The sequence below is a fragment of the Pogoniulus pusillus genome, chromosome 6, assembly GCF_015220805.1.
Source record: "Pogoniulus pusillus isolate bPogPus1 chromosome 6, bPogPus1.pri, whole genome shotgun sequence".
In the NCBI taxonomy this organism is placed as follows: Eukaryota; Metazoa; Chordata; class Aves; order Piciformes; family Lybiidae; genus Pogoniulus; species Pogoniulus pusillus.
This window is the reverse complement of record NC_087269.1, coordinates 25,384,771-25,402,365: the sequence shown is the minus strand read 5'-3', so window position 1 is coordinate 25,402,365 and position 17,595 is coordinate 25,384,771. Positions and strand designations below refer to the sequence as shown.

Below are 17,595 nucleotides of genomic sequence, written 5' to 3'. Positions count from 1 at the left end.
TTCAACATCTTCATCAATGACAGTGATGAGGGCACAGCCAGACAGAGTCTGATCAGCAAGTTTGCTGATGACACCAAACTGGGAGGCTTGGCCGAGACAGCTGCAGGCTTTGTGGGCATCCAGAGAGACCTGGACAGACAGAGCTGGGCACAGGGGAACCAGATGAAGTTCAAGAAGGACAAGTGCAGAGTCCTGCACATGAGGAGGAAGAATAAACTGCAGCAGTCCAGGCTGGGAGGTGACTGCTGGAGAGCAGCCCTGTGCAGAGGGACCTGGGGGTCCTGGTGGAGAACATCCATGGCACAGCAATGTGCCCTTGTGGCCAAGAAGGCCAATGGGATCCTGGGGTGTATTAGGCAGAGTGTGTCCAGCAGATCAAGAGAGGTTCTCCTGCCCCTCTACTCTGCCCTGCTGAGACCTCATCTTGAATACTGTGTTCAGTTTTGGGCTCCCCAGTTGAAGAGGGACAGGGATCTGCTGGAGAGGGTCCAACAGAGGTCTATGAGGATGATGAGGGGACTGGAGGGCATGGCTTATGGGAAGAGGCTGAGGGACCTGGGGCTGTTTAGTCTGGAGAAGAGAAGACTTAGAGGGGATTTGAAAAATGTTTATCACTATCTGAGGGCTGGGGGTCAGGAGCGGGGGGACAGGCTCTGCTCACTGCTCCCTGGGATAGGACAAGGAGCAACGGATGGAAGCTGCAGCACAGGAGGTTCCAGCTCAACACAAGGGGGAACTTCTTTACTGTAGGGGTCCCAGAGCACTGGCACAGGCTGCCCAGAGAGGTTGTGGAGTCCTCTTCTCTGGAGCCTTTCAAGGCCTGTCTGGATGTGTTCCTCTGTGACCTGAGCTAGACTGTGTGGTCCTGCCCTGGCATGGGGGTTGGACTGGATGATCATCTTGGGTCCCTTCCAACCCCTAACATCCTGTGAGCCTGTGATCTTTCTCTAGCGCACCCTTGATTGGAGCCTAAGTGCTTTCATAGCCCTTCAGCTGGTGCTGCAGACTGTCCCAGGTTCCTGTAGCCTGGCTCTTCATTCTGAAGCTGTAGACTTTAACTGCATTAGCAATGTGGATTCTTCTCTGCTTAGATCCTTGGTTGTCCTTGTCATGGATATTAAACATGACTGAGGGAGCTGACAGCAGCAGTGGCTGCTGAAATGCTTTCCAAGCTGAGCATTCTTTGCTTATTCCATAAAAATGCAAAGTGTGAAGAGGCAAAAACCAAAGAGAATGCAAAGCCTGTCACACAGACATTCAGCTGGAGGTCTACCTCGGAGCCCTCTTGACCTTTGCCTGCCAGGAAAGGGCACTGCTGCTGCTGCTCTTCTTGCTGCATATCCCTGTGGGGCTGCCTGGCAGCTGGATTTTGCTGGTTTTCCAGAGTTCTGGCAGCAGAGGAGGGTTCAAGCACCAAAGCTGATGGACATGTTTGGTGACAGTAAGTAGCATCAGACATGGTCTGAGTAGCCAGTTCTACTGTCTCTCCAGCTTAAGTGACAGACTGGAGAGCAAGGGTTTGGACTGATGGGCACAGATGATGATGAAGACAAGGGTGTGAGAATTTGAGTACTGGGGTCAGTTTTGGGCCTCGCACTCCAAGAAGGATATTGAGATGCTGGAGAAAGTCCAGAGAAGGGCAACAAAGCTGATGAAGGGTCTAGAGAGAGCAGGTCTGGTGAGGAGCATCTGAGGAATCTGAGGTTATTTAATCTGGAGAAGAGGAGGCTGAGGGGAGACCTTGTTGATCATTACAACTCCTTGAAAGGAGGTTGGAGTGAGGTGAGGCTTGGCCTCTTCTCCCTAGTATCAGAAAAAAGGGCCTGAAATTGTTCAGGGAAGAGTTAGGTTGGAGATGAGGAACAATTTCTTTTCTGCAAGAGTGGTCAGGGATTGGACGAGGCTGCCAAGGGAGATGGTGGAGTCCCCATGCCTGGAGGTGTTGAAGAAATGTGTGGCTGTGACATTTGGGGACATGGTTGAATGTCCATGGTGGTGTTAGGTTAATGGTTGGACTCAGTGATCTTGAAATGCTCATCCAACACAAACAGCTCTCTGATTCTCTCTGATTCTGCATCCATTCTCACTGTTTGTTAAGGGCTTTGACACTGACTGTGATCTCCTCCTGCTTCTCACTGGGGAAACAGCCACATGATCCGCATGGGGTGATCCTGGTCTGGCAGGGAGGTTGGAGTAGATGATCTTCAGAGGTTCCTTTCAACCCCTACCATTCTGTGATTCTCTGACCTCCAGCAATAAATGATTTGAGGAAACCAAATTAGCTTCTGTGAGCACTCCTGTCCCAAGCTGTTACTTCTTCTGTCCTGACAGCTCCATGCAGATCACCTCTTGGTTAAACTCCAGAGCAAGTAATTGATCAGAAGTTTCCATTTAGAATCATAGAATCAGTCAGGGTTGGAAGGGACCACAAGGATCAGCCAGTCCCAACTCCCCTGACATGCCCAGGGACACTCTACCCTAGAGCAGGCTGCACACAGCCTCAGCCAGCCTGCCCTTAAACATCTCCAGCCATGGGGCCTCAAACACCTCCCTGGGCAACCCATTCCAGCCTCTCACCACTCTCATCACCTCCAGCCTGACTCTCCCCACCTCCAGCTTTGCTCCATTCCCCTCAGTCCTGTCACTCCCTGATTGCCTCAAAAGTCCCTCCCCAGCTTTTTTGTAGGGCCCCTGCAGATTTCTCCCAAGCAAGTAACGTCAGCACTTTAATTTCTTAATTAACATCTCATAATTAGTAGTGCTATGGAAGAGTGAAGACCAGATGGGAAGTGAACCTCAGATGAATATAAAGAGATCATTATTTTGTTGGAGGTTTTTTTTCAGCAAGCCTGTCCTCTTTAGGAGTGGCTTGTAATTTTAAAGCAGTGAAGGTTCAAAGGCACTTAGGACCTTCCCCTTGTTTTGTTAATTAATAAATGCCAGAGCCCCCACAAGTGGAAGGTCATTGCTAACTGTGGTGTGCTGCTGGAGCAGGAAATGAAACAGTGACTGAGAGCTGCCTCCTAATTACTGCCTGTGGGCACATTAAACAGGTGTGCAGCCAGCTCACAGCAGGAAAAGAAGTGCAAAGCTGTCAGTAGTTTGCTTGTAGTATCATTTTAATCACTCCCCAAACTGTTTGCAAAGGCCTGTGGTGATAGGATCAGGGGCAATGGCTTCAAACCAGAGCAGATTTAGATTGGATGTTAGGAACAAGGTCTGCACCATGAACAGGTCATCTTGAGTGGCGTCACAAAGCACCTACAGGTGCTTCTCCACAGGGAGGAACCAGAAAATTCCAGAGCTGTCAGCCTGACCTCAGTGCCAGGCAAGGACATGGAACAGGTTGCCTTGAGTGCTATAGCAGAGCACCTACAGGATGGCCAAGGGATCAGGCCCAGCCAGCATGGGTACAGGAAGGGCAGGTCCAGCCTGACCAACCTGAGCTCCTTTTATGATCAGGTTTCTGCCTGCTGCATGTGGGGCAGGCTGTGGATGGAGTCTGCCTGGACTGCAGCAAAGCTTTTGGCACTGTTTGCCACAAAAAGCTCCTGGCACAGCTGGCAGCTCCTGGCTTGGACAGATTCACTCTGATACGGGTCAAGAACTGGCTGGAGGGATGGGCCCAGAGAGTGGTGCTGAATGGTGCCACATCCAGCTGGCAGCTGTCACCAGTGGTGTGCCCCAGGGATTAGTGCTGGGCACAGTCCTGTTCAATATCTTTATTGATGATCTGGACCAGGGGATTGAGTCCAGCATCTGTGAGTCTGCAGATGACAGCAAGCTAGGAGCAGGTGTGGAGCTGTTGGAGGGTAGGAGAGCCCTGCAGAGGGACCTGGCCAGGCTGCATGGGTGGGCAGAGGCCAATGGGATGAGATTGAACAAGGCCAAGTGCAGGGTTCTACATTTTGTCAAGCAACAACCCCAAGCAGCACTACAGGCTGGGGACAGAGTGGCTGAGAGCAGCCAGGAAGAAAAGGACCTGGGGGTGCTGGTAGAGAGGAGCTGAAGATGAGGCAGCAGTGTGCCCATGTGGGCAGCAGAGCCAATGGCATCCTGGGCTGGCTCAGGAAGAGTGTGGCCAGCAGGACAAGGGAGGTTTTTGTGCCCCTGTGCCCAGCACTGCTCAGGCCACCCCTTGAGTTCTGGGTCCAGTTCTGGGCTCCTGAATTGAAGAGAGATGTTGAGGTGCTGGAAGGTTTTGAGAGAAGGACAGCAAGGCTGGGGAGGGGCCTGGAGCAGAGCCCTGTGAGGAGAGGCTGAGGGAGCTGGGGATCTGATAAGTGCTCAGCAAGAGCTGGGGGGGGTGGTCAAGAGTATGAGGCCAGGCTCTCTTGTCACTGGTGCCCAGCAACAGAACCTAGGAGATTCCATCTGAGCAGCAGGAGAAACTTGTTTGGTGTGAGGGTGCTGGAGACCTGGAGCAGGCTGCCCAGGGAGAATCATAGAAGCAGAATCATAGAATCACAGAACCAGTCAGGGTTGGAAGGGACCACAAGGATCAGACAGTTCCAACCCCCCTGCCATGCCCAGGGACATCCTACCCTAGAGCAGGCTGGCCAAAGTCCAATCCAGCCTGGCCTTAAACACCTCCAGCCATGGGGCCTCAACCACCTCCCTGGGCAACCCATTCCAGCCTCTCACCACTCTCATGCTCAACAACTTCCTCCTCACCTCCAGCCTGACTCTCCCCACCTCCAGCTTTGCTCCATTCCCCCCAGTCCTGGCACTCCCTGATTGCCTCAAAAGTCCCTCCCCAGCTTTTTTGTATCCCACTTCAGATCCTGGAAGGCCACCAGAAGGCCACCTGGGAGCCTCCTCTTCTCCAGCCTGCACAGCCCCAACTCTTTCAGTCTGTCCTCATAGGAGGTTGTGGAATCTCCTTCTGTGGAGAGTCCCAAACCCACTTGGCTGTTGGAATCCTGGACAGCCTGCTCTGGGTGCCCCTGTGTTAGCAGAGTGGGTTGGACTGGATGATCTCCAAGTGTCCCTTCCAACCCCAACCATGCTGGGGTTTTGTGATTCTATAGTGTAGAAATATATTCTGGTTGCAAAGTGAGGCTCTGTGCCCTTTGGACCTCTTGCTTGCTTGGCAGAAGACAGGAGATAATGTTTTCCTCTCAGTTCAATCTGCCAGTAGCTTAGGCAGACATGATCCACACAAACAGCTGTGCGTCAGAGGAGCTTACGAAGCATGGAGGCACTCAGGAGTCAGTGTTATTCCAAGAGGCTCTACCCTGCCCTCTGGTTTCCTGCTTTTTACTCAAACGTAAGGGTGGTGAGATACTGAAATAGGTTGCCCAGGGAGGTGGTGGAAGCTCCATCCCTGGATGTGTTTAAGGCGAGGCTGTATGTGGCTCAGGGCAACCTGACCTAGTGCAAAGTGTCCCTGCCCATGGCAGGGGGGTTGGCACTGTGTGATCTTTAATGTCCCTTCCAACCCAAAGCATTCTATGATTCTGTGATTTATTCTCACTGTGAAACATGAACAGGGGACCCCTGCTCAGAGGTGCTGAGGGTATGGGTAGCATTTCGTGTTTGAAACCTCCCTAATTTGGTGCCTCCTTCAAAAAAACAAGCTGCCCTTTGACATGGGAGAGAATCTACAATGTGAATGTCCGAGGCCTTGTAGAAGGCAGCTGTGCTCCTCATCATGAGTATCCTACTAATTCAATCATCCTTTACAATGGGTGAGAGAAAAGTGCAGATCTTGGAGAGATCTGAGTTCTCCCAAGGAGAGGAACAGCTTCATCTGGACACTCCACAGAAAACCAAGAGTGGTCATTTCTGTCTAGATATATTAGTGGTAAGGTCCTTTTAACTATTCATGGGCATCGAGAGGAGCCCCTCTGAGAAAATCAGCTTGGAGGTGAGGAGGAAGTTGTTGAGCATGAGAGTGGTGAGAGGCTGGAATGGGTTGCCCAGGGAGGTGGTTGAGGCCCCATGGCTGGAGGTGTTTCAGGCCAGGCTGGCTGAGGCTGTGTGCAGCCTGCTCTAGGGTAGGGTGTCCCTGGGCATGTCAGGGGAGTTGGAACTGGCTGATCCTTGTGGTCCCTTCTAGCCCTGACTCGTTCTATGATTCTATGAATATCCCCTCTCAGGCTGCTCTTCTCCAGGCTAAACAGCTCCAGGTCTCCCAGCCTTTCCACCTCACAGAGATGCTTCAGTCCTTTCAGCATCTTTGCAGCCACCACTGGCTACACCACCACTCCACACAAATCCTATGAGGAGAGGCTGAGGGAGCTGGGCCTGTTTAGCCTGGAGAAGAGGAGGCTCAGGGGTGATCTTATTACTGTCTACAACTACCTGAAGGGGCATTGTAGCCAGGTGGGGGGTGGCCTCTTCTCCCAGGCAACCAGCAGTAGAACAAGGGGACACAGTCTCAAGTTGTGCCAGGGTAGGTATAGGCTGGATGTTAGGAAGAAGTTCTTCACAGAGAGAGTGATTGACATTGGAATGGGCTGCCCAGGGAGGTGGTGGAGGCACCGTCCCTGGGGGTCTTCAAGAAAAGACTGGATGAGGCACTTAGTGCCATGGTCTAATTGACTGGACAGGGCTGGGTGCTAGGTTGGACTGGATGATCTTGGAGGTCTCTTCCAACCTGGTTGATTCTACGATTCTATGATTCTATGATCCAGTAGTTCCCTGTCCATCTTAGACCGAGGAGCCCTGAAGCAGACCCAGTGCTTGAGATGTTTTTAAACATAAGGTCTGTGAGGAATGGCTGAAGGATCAGGGGTTGTTTAGTCTTTGGAAGAAGAGGCTGAGAGAAGGCCTCATCACCCACTACAGCTCCCTGGTTGGAGCCAGGTGGGGATCAGTCTCTTCTCACAGGCAGCAGGTGACAGGACAAAAGGAAACAGCCTCCAGTTATGGCAGGGGAGGCTCAGATTGGATATTAGGAAAAGTTTCCTCCCACAGATGTTCTCAGGCTCTAGCATAGGCTGCCCAGGCAGGTGGTTTGGTGGTAATGGCTTAGCAGCAGTCAGATTTGATGATCTCAAAGGTCTCTTCCAACCTGAACAGATCTGTGCTTCTGTGTAGCCTCACTGAGGCACAGTAGATGGGGAGAGGAAATTCTCTTGACCTGCTGGCCACGCTGCTCTTCATGCACCAGCTGAAACCATTGGCCTTCTTGGTCATGAGGGCACATTGACAAGGGAGGTTCTTCTGTCCCTGTGCTCAGCACTGCTCAGGCCACACCTTGAGTACTGTGTCCAGTTCTGGGCTCCTGAATTGAAGAGAGATGTTGGGGTGCTGGAAGGTGTCCAGAGAAGGGCAACAACCCTGGTGAAAGGCCTGGAGCACAGCCCTGTGAGGAGAGGCTGAGGGAGCTGGGGGTGTGCAGCCTGCAGAAGAGGAGGCTCAGGGCAGACCTTATTGCTGTCTACAAGTACCTGAAGGGAGGCTGTAGCCAGGTGGGGCTGGGCTCTGCTGCCAGACACCCAACAACAGAAGAAGGGGACACAGTCTCAAGTTGTGCCAGGGGAGGCCTAGGCTGGATGTTAGGAGGAAGTTGTTGTCAGAGAGAGTGATTGGCATTGGAATGGGCTGCCCAGGGAGGTGGTGGAGTGGCTGTGCCTGGAGGTGTTGAAGCCAAGGCTGGCTGGGGCACTTAGTGCCATGGTCTGGTTGATTGGACATGGCTGGGTGCTAGGTTGGACTGGATGAGCTTGGAGGTCTCCTCCAACCTGGTTGATTCTATGATTCTATACTTGCTGCCTCATGCACAACTTGCTTTCCCCCTCAGCACTCCCAAATCCTTCTCTACACAGCTGCTTTCCCATCAGGTCAAGCACTCACCTGTACTGGTGCATGAGGTTATTCCTGCCTGGGCAGAGGAACCCTACACTTGTTCTTTTTTGTGACTGTGTCCTAGGTGGTGCTAGACTTTTTCCTTTCCATTTTTTTGCATTTCCAGTGGTCCTGACAGCAATTTACATGTCTTCATGTCCTTCACTTTAATTTAGGAAGATTGGTGGAATAACACAAATGCTTTATGCCTGGTGACAGGAAGTTCACAGGCACAGAATGTGACATTTGGTTTAAAAGAGAATGGCTTCTGACAGGGGTTCACTGTGACACTGCCCAGCCTGCCATGTCATCTGTTTTGGAGATAAATGCCAGGAGAAGGTCAGAATGTCTTGGAGAAATGTGGGAATTGAGAAAGAAAGCAAAGATACTAAGTACATGATCCTTGTAAGGACAATTTGCAGATAAACTGCTGGAAAATACATCTAATTAGGAAGAAAGCTCCCCATTCCTTTAGAAAGGGAATCTCTCTCTCTGACAAACTCTTCAGATGGCTGCAGCTGCACTTAGTGGAGAAGACTGCCCAGAAGGGAGCCATTCCAAACCTGCCTGGATGTGTTTCTGTGAGACCATCTTTAAATAAACCTGCCCTGGGCAGAGGGGGTTGGACTTGATGATCTCCTGAGGTCACTTCCAACCCCTGTCATTCTGTGAGTCTCTAAATCCTGAGAAATTGATCATTAATGGCTAAAAAAATGTGCCAAATGTGCCTGGGTCCTTTTTTTTTTGGCAAGGAGTGGAAGCAAAGGTAATTGTGTGGGTGAAAGGATTAGAAGGGTTGCCATCAGAATGTTTACTTCTTGCTTTCTTGTGTCTTTGCTTTTGGTTTTACTGAACAGGTTAGAAACTGGCCCATTAAAGTTTGCCCAGGTAGTAAGGACATCAGCAGCAGCCTGGGCTGGATCAGTAATAGTGTGGCAGGCAGAAGCAGAGAAGTGACCATGCCCCTGTACTGGGCTCTGGTGAGGCCACACCTCAAATACTCGGTTCAGTTTTGGGCCATTCACTCCAACAAGAATACTGAGGGGGATGGAGCAGGTCCAGAAAAGGGAAACAAGCTTGAGAAGGGTCTTGGACACAGGGCTGGTGAGCAGCTGCTGAGAGAATGGGGTTATTTAGTCTGGAGAAGAGGAGGCTGAAAGGAAACCTCATTGCTTTCTACAGGTCCCTGAAAAGAGATTGCAGTGAGGTGGAGATTGGGCTCTTCTCTTTACTATCAGGTGATAAAGTGGGAAGAAATGGCCTGAAATTGTGCCAGGAGAGGTTTAGGTTGGAGATGAGGAAAACTTTCTTTGCTGCAAGAGTGGTCAAGGATTGGAAGAGGCTGCCCAGGTGTGAGGGATGATGCAGAATGAATGATCTGTATTAATTTTGCTATCCAGGTGATGATTGTTAATAACTATGAAAACTGTTTATTAACATTAAAACTCCACAGAAAACTTATGCACAGGTTCAAAAACCCACAGGTTGGAAATTTATCCAGGCAGGGCACAGGCAAAATCTGAGCACTTATTTGGCAAAGGCAAATATTACACTGGAAGAGGCTTTTAAGTGTTTGCTCACAAAGTGTAACTCAGGCAGCAGCCAAAGCACCTGGAACTCTGTCTTGTTGGCTGCTGAGACTTGATTCTTCCCAGGCTTCTGGGGAAAGGAGGCAGACACTCTCTGACCTTGTCTCCTGGCTGCTCTGGATGATCTGTGTATCTCCAGCACTTCTAGTCTAAGCAGGAGACTTTCAGGTGCAGGCAGAATGTCCTGCCATGGGCAGCCTCAGCACGATGCTGGCAATGCAGGCATTTGGAGCCTGTTCCTAGTAAGCTCCCCAGGCAAATTGAGGATGCAAAGTGAGGCAGCAGCAGCCCTGTGCTACCTGCTTATCCCTTTTGTCAATATCCATCCCAAGACTAATGAGGCATTGGACATAGATTAGCCACTCAGAATGGCACTTTGCCAGGCTTCACCATTTTAGGTGAGGCCAGGGCTTTTGGCCTCCCCTCCCACAGTTGCCTCCCCCCAGCACAGAAGTAGGGGGAGCAGGGGAACATGTCTGGGCAAGCCAACATGGATAAGCACATGTCTGCCCCATCAAGACTACCACCACACCAGGGAGGTGGTGGAGTCCCCATCTCTGTAGGCATTCATGGAACATGGTGGTGGCACTTTGGGACATGGTTTAATGGCCATGGTGCTGTTAGGTTGGCAGTTGGCCTCAATGGTCATAGAGACCTTTTCCAACCAGAACAATTCTGTGATTCTACAACTTTTCTTTTCAGTATTTGACAGCTCAGCTGTATAGCCAGAGCAATCTCAGTGCTTCCAATTCAGAGCTTTGTCAGCTCCTGTAGTCTCCATGTAACTCCTCTTAGCTCACCCCACTTTAGACACTAGGCTGCACTTGACTTTTCTCCAGAAAACATACCTAAAATCCCATTCTTCTTGATGGCTTTACACAGCTTTTCTCTGCTGCCAAGCATCAGGTGGACAAAAAGTGAAATGAAACCACTTCCCATAAGATGTGGGCTAAAAAGGATCTGTGCAGGACTGGGCATGCGGCTCAGAAGCAGCCTTTAGACAGAAGAAGGTAAAATAGGTTCAGGTAAAATGCTCTTGAGAGGTAAAATTAGCTAAGACCAAAAGAAGCAGCAAGTCAAGGGAGGTGATTTTCCTCCATTACTCTGCTGCTGAGACCCCACCTGGAGTACTGCATCCAGTTCTGGAGCTCCTGGGACAAGAGGGATGTGGAGATGCTGGAGTGTGTCCAGAGCAGGGCCAGGAGGATGCTGAGAGGGTTGGAGCAGCTCTGCTGTGAGCACAGACTGAAAGAGTTGGGGCTGTGCAGTCTGCAGAAGAGGAGGCTCTCAGGGGACCTTCTGGTGGCCTACCAGGATCTGAAGGGGGCCTACAAAAAAGCTGGGGAGGGACTTTTGAGGCTGTGAGGGAGTGCCAGGACTGGGGTGAATGGAGCAAAGCTGGAGGTGGGGAGAGTCAGGCTGGAGGTGAGGAGGAAGTTGTTGAGCATGAGAGTGATGAGAGGCTGGAATGGGTTGCCCTGGGAGGTGGTTGAGGCCCCATGGCTGGAGGTGTTTAAGGCCAGGCTGGCTGAGACTGTGTGCAGCCTGCTCTAGGGTAGGGTGTCCCTGGGCATGGCAGGGAGGTTGGAACTGGCTGCTGCTTGTGGTCCCTTCCAACCCTGACTCATTCTATGATTCTAAGCTGTGATGTCAGGGACAATAAGGAAGTGATTTACCAGGAGGTACCCGAAAGACATTTTAATTAAGTTGAGCTAAGAATCACATCAATCTAGTTAAAGAGAAGTAAAAAATGTTTAATCTGTGGAATGTTTGTTGAGCTCCAGCACTCAAAACAGAGTCAGCTGAAGTGACCAGTTCAGAGTAAGACACACAGCAAACTGCTAAACTCCATCCCTAAACCACTTTTCCAGGTTATTGTTGGCTTTGCTGCTTTTAAATTTGATTTTTGATTAAATCTTCCCCTTCCATTCATGCTTTTGGAGATAAAAAAATAAAGTTTCATGGTGAATTGAAATTTGATGACAGGGAAATTGGGAAATGGATGAGAGCCTGGCTTGTTCAGCCAAGGGAAAAGGGAAAGAGAAAAGAGGAAAGCTGAATATTTCACTTTGGACATCAAAAATAGTTCTGCCCTGCAAGATGTGCTCAGTCTCCATTTCCTCTCTGATCAAGACATGATAGCTGAGACATACCAAATTAAAAGATATTATTTACAGTGTCCGGCTGGAGAGCAGCCCTGAGGAGAGGGACTTGGGGGTGCTGCTGGACGAGAAGCTGCACAGGAGCCAGCAGAGTGCACTTGCAGCCCAGGAAGCCAAGCAGAGCCTGGGCTGCGTGAGGAGAGTGCTGTCGCAGGAAGCCAGCAGAGGCAGGAGGATGGGGGTGCTGATGAGAGGACTCGAGATGAGCTAGCTGCAAGCAGCACGCTTTATTGAGGCAGTACAGCAGCTGACATGGTGTGGAGAGATTTTTGCTAGCAGGACGTGAAATGATAAACATGAGCACCCATGCTGGGAAGTGTCCTTGAAGGGGGGAAGCTGAGCAGTTAATGATAGCACCCCACATGCAGCTGCAGGGGGTGGAGTGCCAGCTGCTGGGGGCAGGCTCAGACAGCCACAGGGGGCTGATGTCAGGGTCCAGAGAGCAGAGATGAACAGTATCTCTGTCCAGAGGAGCAAGACCTGTTCTTGTGGATTCCGCGTTGTGAAATTAAGGTGCAAACGAGACCAGATATCACCATGAAACTATTTATTAAAGGAGTGGCCTCTTCTCCCAGGTAACCAGCAATAGAACAAGGGGACACAGTCTCAAGTTGTGCCAGGGTAGGTATAGGCTGGATATTAGGAAGTTCTTCACAAAGAGAGTGATGTCCCATTGGAATGGGCTGCCCAGGGAGGTGGTGGAGGCATCGTCCCTGGGGGTCTTCAAGAAAAGCCTGGATGAGACACTTAGTGCCATGGTCTGGTTGATTGGATAGGGCTGGGTGCTAGGTTGGACTGGATGATCTTGGAGGTCTCTTCCAACCTGGTTGATTCTATGATTGTATGATTCTAAGGTTTGACAAAACGGAGTGAAGGGCAAGGGGGAGAGAGAGAGATAAAGAGAACGATGGAGAAGAGAAGAAGGAGCAGGGAAGGAAAAAAGCTGTGATCATATTACCCTCAGTCGCAGGTGGAGGGGGGAGAGAGGGAGAGAGAGAGAGAGAGAGAGAGAGAGAGAGGGGTGCGTGGCCCAGGGATGATCTGCTGTGGAGTTCATCAGGGGCTCTTTGGGTGGTGTGCAGCTTTGGTGGTCTGGTAGAGGTCTGCCCTTGGTGGTCTGGTAGAGGTGCCACTGATGGTCTGGTGGAAGTGCACACTTTGGCAGGCATTCCTCCTGCCTTTTGTACAGTTTTCTGCTCAGTGTCCAGCTGCAGCTCCCCAGGGCATCTTCCTGTGTATCCTCATGCATTCGCAGAGGTCTGGCGCCACCAGGGAGAGGACCTCTGCTCCCTCCCAGGCTGTACCTGTCCATATCCTGAATGCACATAAACCTTTTCCCTTGGGGGTAGCTGAGATAAGATGTAGGCCTCCTGAACATTCCAAGCCAGGCTGAGGTCCAGGAATTTTGAAGGTGTTGTCTGTTGATTTGCATCCCTGAGCTTTGGGCCAAGCCCCGAGTCTGAGCCCAGGAAGTTACCAAAGGCAATCTGTATCTTTGCTGATTAGGGGGAGACAATGCAATCTTTATCTTTGTTGATGAACGAGAGAGAGGATTTAGACTTTCACAGCTGACTCTGAGGGATTGTGACCTATTTGTACCATGCCTGTAACCCTGGACCAACTGTGTACCTTCCACATGTACCAATCCTAAATGAAGTGAGCTGTGCAAACCTCTTCCAAGTAAGCATATAACTCTCTGTAACAGGGAGATAAGGCAGAGGATGCCCATCTGACCGCGCTGGTGAACCCAGAGTCAGGTCAGCCTGACCTCAGTGCCAGGGAAACTGATGGAGCAGGTTATCTTGGGGGTGATAAGAGCGCACCTGAGGGATGGCAAAGGGCTCAGGTCCAGCCAGCATGGGTTTAGGAAGGGCAGATCCTGCCTCTCCAACCTGAACTCCTTCTATGATCAGGTGACCCACTTGGTGGATGTGGGGAGGCCTGTGGATGTGGTCTATCTGGACTTCAGCAAGGCCTTTGACACTGTCCCCCACAGCAAACTGCTGGCTAAGCTGTCAGCCCATGGCTTGGATAGCAATACTCTGTGCTGGGTTAGGAACTGGCTGGAGGGCCAGACCCAGAGAGTGGTGGTGAATGGTGCCACATCCAGCTGGCGGCCAGTCACTAGTGGTGTCCCTCAGGGATCTGTGCTGGGCCCCATCCTCTTTAACATCTTCATAGATGATCTGGATGAGGGCATGGAGTCAGTCATCAGCAAGTTTGCAGATGACACCAAGCTGGGGGCAGATGTGACTGAGTTGGAAGGCAGAAGGGCTCTGCAGCAGGACCTTGACCGCCTGGACAGATGGGCAGAGTCCAATGGGATGGGGTTCAATAGCTCCAAGTACAGGGTGCTGCACTTTGGCCACAACAACCCCATGCAGAGATACAGGCTGGGGTCGGAGTGGCTGGAGAGCAGCCAGACAGAGAGGGATCTGGGGGTGCTGATTGATACCCGCCTGAACATGAGCCAGCAGTGTGCCCAGGTGGCCAAGAGAGCCAGTGGCATCCTGGCCTGCATCAGGAATGGTGTGGTCAGCAGGAGCAGGGAGGTCATTCTGCCCCTGTACTCTGCACTGGTTAGACCACACCTTGAGTACTGTGTTCAGTTCTGGGCCCCCCAGTTTAGGAAGGACACTGAGATGCTTGAGCATGTCCAGAGAAGGACGACGAGGCTGGTGAGAGGACTTGAGCACAGCCCTATGAGGAGAGGCTGAGGGAGCTGAGATTATTTAGCCTGGAGAAGAGGAGGCTCAGGGGTGACCTTATTGCTGTCTACAACTACCTGAGGGGTGGTTGTGGCCAGGAGGAGGTTGCTCTCTTCTCTCAGGTGGCCAGCACCAGAACAAGAGGACACAGCCTCAGGCTGCGCCAGGGGAGATTTAGGCTGGAGGTGAGGAGAAAGTTCTTCACTGAGAGAGTCATTGGACACTGGAATGGGCTGCCCAGGGAGGTGGTGGAGTCGCTGCCCTGGGGCAGTTCAAGGCAGGGTTGGACGTGGCTCTTGGTGCCATGGTCTAGCCTTGAGCTCTGTGGTAAAGGGTTGGACTTGATGATCTATGAGGTCTCTTCCAACCCTGATGATACTGTGATACTGTGATTTTATCCCAGGTGCAATGCTGGCAATGTGGTACTTGGAAGAGGCGTGCACAACTAACTTAGTTTGAGATTGGCACAAGTGGAAAGTACAGATTGGCTCAAGTTTATGTGTGAGGTACAGATAGGTCAGTCTATATCAGAACAACCTGTGGTGTCTGCCCCTGCAGCTGGTGGGCTCAGCCTCCTGAAGCTGTGTGTCAGGGGGGGCACCCAGCACCTGGTATTCTGAATCCAGAATGAACTCAAGGACACTTTGCAGCACTGATTTCCTTATTGCTTACCAGCTCATGTCCTGGTAGCAAGAACATTCTCCCACAGGAGAAGTGTGGCCAGCAGGGCCAGAGAGGTGATTCTCCCCCTCTACTGCGCTCTGCTGAGACCCCACCTGGAGTACTGCATCCAGTTCTGGAGCCCCTGGGACAAGAGGGATGTGGAGATGCTGGAGTGTGTCCAGAGCAGGGCCAGGAGGATGCTCAGAGGGCTGGCGCAGCTCTGCTGTAAGGACAGACTGAAAGAATTCGAGATGTTTGGTCTGGAGAAGAGAAGGCTCCCAGGTGACCTTCCAGTGGCCTTCCAGGATCTGAAGGGGGCCTCCAAAAAAGCTGAGGAGGGACTTTTTAGGCTTTCAGGGACTCCCCAGTAGAGCAAAGCTGGGGGTGGCGCAAAGCTGGTGGAGAGAGTGAGCCTGGAGGTGAGGAGGAAGTTGTTGAGCAGGAGAGTGGTGAGAGGCTGGAATGGGTTGCCCAGGGAGGTGGTTGAGGCCCCATGGCTGGAGGTGTTTCAGGCCAGGCTGGCTGAGGCTGTGTGCAGCCTGCTCTAGGGTAGGGTGTCCCTGGGCATGGCAGGGAGTTTGGAACTGGCTGCTCCTTGTGGTCCCTTCCAACCCTGACTGATTCTGTGATTAACAAAGACAGGCTAAGGGAGGTGGAGCTGTCCAGCCTGGAGGAGAGAAGGCTCTGGGGACATCTGATGATGGCCTTTCAGTACCTGAAAGGGGGCCAATAAGGCTGCAGGGGGACTGCTTCCGAAAGCCTGCAGTAGCAAGACGAGGGGCAGTGGTTTGAAATGAGAGAAGAGCAGATTTTAATTGGATGTTACTAAGAAGTTCTTTACAATGAGGGTGGCTGAGTGCTGGAACAGGTTGCCCAGGGAGGTTCTTGGGGCCCCATCCCTGGAGATATTAAAGGTAGGGCTTTATAGGGCTCTGGACAACCTAATCTAGGTGAGGATGCCCCTGCTGATTGCAGAGGGGGCTGGACTAGATGACTTTTAGAGGTCCCTTCCAAGCCAAACCATTCTATGATTCTGTTTGTTTGTGGTTTGTATTTTCAGTGCTTTTGTGTATAAATGATGACTTTATTTTAATCCTGTTGTTCCAGTTCAGTGTTTTAGCACGAGGTTGGGCTTGCTTTTATTTTTCTTTTTTTAAATCCTTCCAGGAAAGGGGATTCAACCACTTCCCTGGGGAATTCCCTTCTCCTAACTGTTTTTTGCATTTACAGAGGCCTTTAAGATGCCTTTCTTTAGTGCAAACAGATCTTCTTGCTTTGGAAAGCCTCAAAGTTGGGTGAAGCTGCTCACCTGAAGGATAAGCTTCATCACTCTGCTGTTCAAGCAACTGGAATATAACACAAATACTTTTGCTCCATTCTGCAGACCCCCACCAGTGAGTGAAAGTGCCCCCAAAGGAACTGTGGTGGTAACTGTTACAGCAGCTGCCTTGAACCAGACAATTGTATATTCGATTGTTGCTGGAAATGAGGAGGGTAAGTACTGATATTTTGGTCTTAGTGATTATTCCTGAGCCTGCTGCATGACACAGCTTGAGTGCTGTGTCTAGTTCTCAGCTACTCCATTCCAGAGAGATGTTGAGGTGCTGGAAGGTGTCCAGAGAAGCGCAATGAATCTGGTGAGGGGCCTGGAGCACAGCCCTGTGAGGAGAGGCTGAGGGAGCTGGGGGTGTGCAGCCTGCAGAAGAAGAGGCTCAGGGCAGACCTCATTGCTGTCTACAACTACCTGAAGGGAGGCTTTAGCCAGGTGGGGTTGGGCTCTTCTGCCAGGCATTCAGCAACAGAACAAGGGGACACAGTCTGAAGCTGTGCCAGGGCAGGTCTAGGCTGGATGTTGTTAGGAAGTTCCTGCCAGAGAGAGTGATTGGCATTGGAATGGGCTGCCCAGGGAGGTGGTGGAGTGGCCGTGGCTGGAGGTGTTGAAGCCAAGCCTGGCTGGGGCACTTAGTGCCATGGTCTGGTTGATTGGGCAGGGCTGGGTGCTAGGTTGGACTGGATGATCTTGGAGGTCTCTTCCAACCTGCTTGATTCTGTGATTCTATGGTTCTGTGCATCAGAAGTCGTCAAGAAATAGTGATGAGAAGTAAAGCTGCTGAGCTGAAGTCCTAGCAGGGCTGTGTTAACAGGAGGGAGAGCTGTTGTCAAGCCCTCAGGGATCAACTCACCCAGCACAGTCGCAATAAAAATTAAGGCACAAATTAGCTCTCAGCAATGAGAAGGTTCACAATGCTGCCACCTGGGGTGAGTCCATGGCACACTGAAGGGTGAAAATAGCTTTGATGGGGTTCTTCAGGCTGCATGAGAGAAGGGTGCACAGAGACCTTCTTGTGGCCTTTCGCTACTTAAAGGGGCCCTAGAATCACAGAATGTCAGGGGCTGGGAGGGACCTCTAAAGCTGATCCAGTCCACCCCCCCTGCCAGAGCAGGATCACCTAGAGCAGATCACACAGGAAGATGTCCAGGTGAGTTTTGAGTATCTCCAGAGAGGGAGACTCCACACCTACCCTGGGCAGCCTGTTCCTGGGTTCTGTCACCCTCACAGGGAAAAAATTCCTCTTCATGTTTAAATGAAATTTTCTGTGCCTCAGCTTCCAGCATTGCCCTTTGTCCTCTCACTGGGCATCACCCAGTGGTGCCTGGCTCCAGCCTCCTGGCACTCAC

The 17,595-nt window shown here is 51.4% G+C and overlaps 1 protein-coding gene across 11 annotated transcripts in view; it reads left to right on the top strand.

Moving 5' to 3' along the window:
* The window catches only part of PCDH15 (protocadherin related 15), a 1,224,756-nt gene that overhangs the window by 1,117,622 nt on the left and 89,539 nt on the right, over positions 1–17,595 (top strand). For all 11 annotated transcript variants that reach the window (XM_064145003.1, XM_064145009.1, XM_064145013.1 and 8 more), the window contains one exon: positions 16,301–16,410. In XM_064145003.1, coding sequence (XP_064001073.1) covers positions 16,301–16,410 — 110 coding nt within the window. The remainder of the gene's footprint in view (positions 1–16,300; positions 16,411–17,595) is intronic.